At 37.1% G+C, this 7201-nt stretch overlaps 1 protein-coding gene across 1 annotated transcript in view; it reads right to left on the minus strand.

Annotated features, from left to right (window-relative positions):
• Nucleotides 1-1336: 1336 nt before the first annotated feature.
• Nucleotides 1337-7201, minus strand: part of GRAMD1C (GRAM domain containing 1C) — a 143495-nt gene continuing 137630 nt past the window's right edge. Inside the window, 3 exon segments of the mRNA XM_012652215.1 lie at nt 1337-1683; nt 6069-6174; nt 6420-6530. Coding sequence (XP_012507669.1) covers nt 1606-1683; nt 6069-6174; nt 6420-6530 — 295 coding nt within the window. The 3' untranslated portion in view covers nt 1337-1605.

Raw genomic sequence — 7201 nt, forward strand, 5'->3', positions numbered from 1 at the left:
ATAAATCCTTACCAAAAGAAAACAAGGTACCCCCAGGCTAGATGGAATTCACCCAGAGAAACCCATTTTCCCTCTAATCAAGTCAATAACTTTGATTCTCTATATGCATCTCAAAAATGACTTTAACAATGCCATGCAGCTTTGGTGACTGTGGGAAAAAAGGAAACATTTAACTAAAGGTAATAGTTGTTCAAACGGTAAGAATATAACCACATTACATATATGTTCCAGGGAACGAACAAGCTCAAGAGACAAAAGAATAAAACACTTTGTGAACTTTCCCTAACTCCTGAAAAAAAATCTAATTTCAAGTCAGTTTACAAAGTCCTTATTTTCATGAACCACTTGTATTGAGACACATACATCTAAAAATTTTTCATGAAAGAGCCAAAGCTTGTGTCTGACTTACAACTTTAAAGCCAGTGCACTTGTATTGGGACATACATGGCCCACAAGTTTTTATTAAAGAGCTAAAGTTTGTCTCTGACTTATAACTTACCAACTAAAACAAGCCACACACAAATATAAAGAATGAAGCCATACATGGCTATTGGAAAGACAGATTATTTTCCTTCTGATGGGTCATTTTCACCCTGAAAGACTGCGAAACTGAAGCCAGGCTTAGTTCAAGGATGTTCTTGATCTGTTACTAAATACCCAGATTTTAACATAATCTTCTGCTTTTGAAAACTCAGAGGAGGGCTCTTCATTTTGAATGTTGGTATCCTACATGTCTCCCTTCTCCTAAATTGACTCTTGCCATTTGACGTATGAAGAGGCAAGATAATCTCACCTCTGATAGCCTATCTGGTAGCTACCTTAAGAAAAAACAACTATTTCTTTCATAAAGATACAACAACATGGCTGAAGAACCTTTCAGGTAATAATCATCAACATGCACATTCAAAAAGTTTGACTATTGAATTTACATGCTAAATAATGAAGACATTATAATACTTAACCATACACAAACCTGGAAATGTTATGATATATGCCTGAAAACTAATCCTTTAAAATTAGTAATGATGTAGAGGTTTCTTCTTATTTTTTTTTTTTTAAGACTAGTCAAGTGCGGTATTGAAAAGCAGGAAAGAAGTAGAACAGGAGTTCAATCTATAACTGACTGTGAACGATCAAGTGAGATAACTTACTACCTTGGGACCAGCCAAGGTTTCTTCTTACATTGTCTTCTTTAACCTCTTGAACTTACCTCAACTGTGAAAGCAGCCTATTGGACCCATACTAATTTTGTGCTCCAGATAAACTTAACGCATCAAACTTTAAACCTCACTGTAGAAATGAGACTGTGCCACCCAATTCAGAGTGTCTCACTTTCTTTTTGTATCACAGAAATTTAATTCCACAATAATTTCATGGTTCACTGGGGAAATTCACAGCTTAAAAATATGTATAAGAAGTGAAAGGATGGATTCTTAAGGCCATCAGAAACTAATTACCAAATAAATGTTATTGAAGAATGTTCACATTAGAAATCCTAATAATGAGAAAATGGAAATATTCCTATGACAAAATCCTTCATCCTCTGGTTTTCTTCCAATTGTTTTCTTTTAGTTCCAAGTGTCTCTATAGTTTCAGTCCTTAGGATCACGAGCTTTCAACAGCCATGCCAGTCTTATTTAACAGATCAAAGGTTTCCTGAAGCATAATGAGTGAGCTCTTCAGCTATAAACAAGATTAATTTTCAAAATCAGATTATTTAAGTTTTTCTGATCATTTTTGTGCCAAAAGTTTGCAATTATATTTAATATAATTTTGTTTATATTGATACCTAAATAAAACACTGAATATAAAACACCTCACAGGAGTGGGGAACCTGTGGCCTTCTGATTTCAAAATTGTTCTTTTTAAAGCACTGAATGAGGCAAGAAAAGCTTCGTCTTTCTCTGCTGTACGCCTTTTAATAAAAGGATTTGTTGTGTAAAATTTGGATTCAGTCAAAAGGCCGCACTTAAGGACCTAGAAGGCCATATGTGGCCTTAAGGCCGCAGGTTTCCCACCCCTGCCGGCTCTTCCCATTTGTTGGAGTGTTATACTTCTTCCTACTACTGTATATTCTACCTCCCAATAGGTCCCTTAATCAGATTATCCAAAGCAAAAAGGTTTGTTTTCTTAAACGGTTTCTGAAGTCGCAGTGGTCTCCTCACTATCCCCTAAACAACTCAAGTTCCACTTCTGGGCTTTTGAGCGCCATTATGCTCGTGTTCTGCTTCACCTGTCTAAAACGTACTCACGCTCACTGTCTCCATATAGTTTTTCCTAATCGTCCTGCCTCTAAAATCCAAAGCATTATCCCTACTACTTAATGCTTTGACACTGAATTTTGTATGTTTTTATAGTCTTTAACAATACACATGGATATCTGATTTCTCTAATAAAATATATATATAGGCAACCTGAGATCAAGAATTATGTCTTACTATTTTTTGTATTCAGACATTCATTCAACAAATACTTATTGCTCACCTATTATATGCTGGGCACTGTGCTAATAAGCACTCGGTATACAATGGTGAAGCAAACAGGCACTGGCCCTGCATTCTTGGGGCTTATAGACTAGTGAGGGAAACAAAACTAAAACAGGTAATCACATGCATAAATATATACTTAGTTATTGTTTTAAGTGTTTTACTTGAGCAACTGGAGGATGGTAGTGTCATTTTCTGAAATGAGACCCACTAGAGGAGAATTAAGTTTTGGCTTGGAGGAAAACTGAATTCTCTTTTGGACATGATCAGTCTGGGATGCCTATTAGTCATCCAGGTGAAGATGCCAAGTAGGCAAGCGATTGTATGAATCTAGAGCTCAGGCAAGAGGTGGAGATGAGAGAGATGGATTTGGGAATGCTAAGGTTTGAATGTTTGTGTCCCCTCCAAAATTCATGTTGAAATTTCATCCCCAGTGCAGCAGTATGAAGAGGCATGGCCTCTGGGAGGTGATTAGGTCATGAGGGCTCTGCTCTCATGAATGGATGAGTACTCTTATAAAAGGACTGAAGGGAACTAGCTAGACCCCATTTTTGCCCTTTGGTCCCTTCCACTATGTGTGGACACCTAGATGGTGCCATCTATGAGGAACAGGCCCTCACCAGATACTGACACCTTAATCTTGGACTTCCCAGCTTCCAGAACTGTGAGCAGTAAGTTTCTATTCTTTATAAATTTACCCAATCTCGGGTATTTTGCTATAGGAGCACAGACAGACTAAGACAGGAGTCACTGGCACATGTGGTTATTTAAAGTTAGGGGTGTGGATGAGATCACCTAAAGGAAAAGTAGTAGAGAAGGGAAGAGGATCTAACACAGAGCCCTGGAACATCTGGGCCAGGAAGAGGTCATGTAGAGGAGATGGTTTTAACTAGTAATAGCAAAAAGTAAGTTTTACATTATTCTAAGTGAAAGAAGCCAATCACAAAAGCCCACATATTGTTTGATTCCATTTATATGAAATGTCCACAATAGGTAAACCCATAGTAATGGAAATTAGATTAGTGGGTGCCAGGGGTTGAGGGGAGTGAGGGACGGAGAGAGACTGCTAATGGGTACAGGGTTTCTTTTGGGGTGATGTAAATGCTCTGGAATTAGTGGTGATAGTTGTACAACTTTGTGAATAGACTAAAAATTCTTTCAAAGGGTGAAGTTTATAGTATGGGAATTATATCACAATAAGATTTGTTCTTTTAAAAAAATAGTTGTAAAGAACATAAGATTAGATATATTTCAAAAACGGAGTGGTCAGCTCTGTCAAATGCTGACACTGTAGGATAAAGACTCAAAAAAAGGAACATTATTTTTATAAGCCAGATGTCCCTGGGGACCTTAGCTCAAGCAATATTAGTGTAGGGAATTATTGGTGAAGAAAACCACACATGAGTGAGATGAAGAGCAAATAAGTAGATTAAATACAAGAATCCAGCTTTGCTCCCTCCTGAAACCCCTATTAAAAATACAGTAAAAGGATTTTTTTTTAAGGCATAAATCCATAAGGACAGAGAGAACAGAAAAGGAGACAACAGCAACACAACTTCGAAAACTGGAAAGCTGATGGATTACTTAGCAAGCCTGAAAAAGCGGAATCCTAAACTAACAGTGAGGAATGCTAAGAACCAACAAAATTAACCCCAAAGAAACCTCACAATGCTCAGGTACTGATGGCCAGGAATCTCTGAACATGGGAATAAAGAGGAAGAGGTCAAAAAAGGATTGGAGATTTAGGGCATCTGACCTTTCTTACAACCTAGGCAGACATCTGGAATTTTATTTTCTGGACAGGATAAAACAGAGGGGCTCTGGCTGTCTGGCTGGGGGTATACCAAGGCATTGATAAGGACTGTGGTACATAGCAAAAGCAGGGGTATTATATGAAAAAGCATACATTGAATGCTGAGACCATCCCTTCTCCCCTGCCCCCCCAATCCCTCTTCTTCCACTCAGCTCCGAAAATGCTACAGCCAGCCCTTAATCCTCCAGGTGGGAGACTGGAAGAATCTTCTCTGTGGACACTGATCAATCTGTGACAAATTGCCCTAAAGATACTGATATCAGGACTTCTCAACCAATAGCCCAGCCAGATCTATAGAAAAGTTCCAGGTACACCAGCCCAATTCATATGTTAAGAGCTTCAGATTCATACAAGCAGATGGCAGATGGCAGATTTCTAAAGAAATTCTCCAACCCTAAAGATAGAAATTAAAATGGAAGGAAAGGCTTTTGATGGAAAACGAGTATGCAAGAAGAAAAGAAAATTTAACTATCAGCAATATCCTCAGAGAGCTAAAGATACTGTAGCCATTTAAAAAAGATTACAACACCACAAAGAAACAATTCAGAAAAATAATACCTCTTCAAAATTACAAACTTGTTAGCAAAAATTGAAAAACTCAAAGGCAAAGAGATAGAAGCTGGAAAGGAAAAGTAAGAATGCTAGACAGCCCATCCAATAAAAGGACGACATCAGAACACTAGGAGCTGTAGAAAAGTCAGGAGAGAGAAAATGGAGGGGAGGAAATCATCAACTATATTACACAAGAAAATATCCAGAGCTACAGGCCTAAGTTTCCAGATTAAAGGACCAGGAATAATAATAGCCTTAAGAATTCTCAGTAGTAGCACTGGAAGCCAAAAGACAATAGAGCAATGCCTTCAAAGTTCTGAAGGAACATCATTTCCAATTTAGAATTCCATGCCCATCCAAACAATTAATTAAGAGAAAGGGCGGAACAAAAAATTCTCTGATAGGTGAACTCTTAAAATATTTACCTCCAAATTCTCTCTCTCAGGAAGCTACTATTTGATGTGCTCCATTAGAAGGAGGAAGTAAACCAAGAAAGGAAAACATGGGATATAGAAAACAAAGGTGACAGAAACAGGAATCCCCAGGATGACAGCTGTGCACCAGGCACAGAGGACCCCGGACCTGACGGAGCCCACTGGAAGGCTCCATCAGCGGAAAACCTGAGTGGATGAAGATTTTGAGAGGACATTTATAAGCAGAAAATTAGGAGATGAAACACTTGTAAATACTGGTAAAAATAATTGATAATACTGGTAAAAATACTAGCAAAATAATTATGGAACATTTATACAGTTGAATCTTACACAGCTGTTAAAAGAAGAGGAAGTACTTTATATACAGATACGGAAGTATCTCCAAGATATACAGTTAATAAACAAAAGCAAAATAATGAACTGTGTACACAGTAGCTACTATTTCTGTAAAAAGACTTAACATTAAGATAAAATTTTATCTAGAAGGATCAATAAAAATGAAATAGATATATACATGCTGATTTGAAAACATCTTCAAAATATATTACTGATTGAAAAAAGAGGGTATACAACAGTATGTACTACATACTGCCATTTTGAAATAAAAAAACTCAAGTGGCTATATACATAATATGCATAATACAGAAAATAGCAGGGATAGTTGCCTCTAGGAGGGGGATTTTTTTAAATAATGGTATAGTAAATATTCTTTCAAAATCAGAAGAGCAACTGATTCACACTGGTGTGAAGGTACTAAGTACTCTGATATATAGAGTTGCCCACCTGTTCAAGCATCACTATGGAGTCTCGGAGCACTCCTTTTAAACGATGGGTCTGATCTTTGTGTTTTGGAATATTTTCTGCTCTCGACACCATATCAGGGGCTAAACTGAAAGAAAAATATAATCTTCAAATTCTGGAGAATACCTTCTGGTCTTTCATTTCCAGAAATCATTAGTACTCCATAAATTTGCAAATAAAGCACAAAATTAAACGAACAAAAAACAAAGCGTTTATGACTATGGGATAGGTAGTAGACCAAAATCTCTGAAACTAGAACTAAATTTTCTGCAACTAAAGAATTATTGAAATAATATGGTGAATATAGGCCGGGGGTGCGGGGGGATGACTTACTGTAAAGATTTCTCTTCTTGGAGGTGGAGACGGTAAAAGGACTGAGCGGCATACTCTATCTTTGACAGCTTCAGAAACAGCGACACATTCAACAAAACTAGCAACAGCACACTAGGCAGAGCAAATCATGCCAGTTAATCCATGCTTATCAAGACCTAAAGCATTACTAGTGCAGAGAATACATGCAAAGCTTTAAAAATATATATTATCTAGACTATTTTCCAGTTATTATTACTGTTTAAATCAATTATCCCCATCTTATTACATGAAATAATTACTTTTAAGTATTACCGGGTATTGAGGAAAAAGATGGAAAGTAACTAGGGTGGCAATAAAAGTCCTCGAATGACACCAACTCACAGGTTGGGGATGTCTCTGAACTCTCTCCTCTCTGCTAAAAATCCCAGTCAGTGTTGATGTGCAACCACCACCTTAGAAATCTACCAGGTAAGCTTTCAGAATCTATTTTTGGGTGTCTTTGGCTTAAGCAATTACACACCCATTACGCTGCATTTCAAAAAGGAAATGAAGATCAATATGGAGCTGATCTTAGGTAGATGATGATGTATCTCTTATTCCTACTGGAAGCTAACGACAAAAAAAATCACCATTCAGCAAAAATTTCTTCTAGTTCATCCTGGACAAAGGAAGTATGAAATCCCAGATATACATTAATGGTGTCACATATGAAATATCACAGGCTAAATGAACTTAATGTATTGGTTTTTCTCAGCAGTCTTTCAAGTGAATGGATATATACCTAATTATATATATATATGCAA

Source organism: Propithecus coquereli, unplaced genomic scaffold (assembly GCF_000956105.1).
Source record: "Propithecus coquereli isolate 6110/MARCELLA unplaced genomic scaffold, Pcoq_1.0 Scaffold386, whole genome shotgun sequence".
Taxonomy (NCBI): domain Eukaryota; kingdom Metazoa; phylum Chordata; class Mammalia; order Primates; family Indriidae; genus Propithecus; species Propithecus coquereli.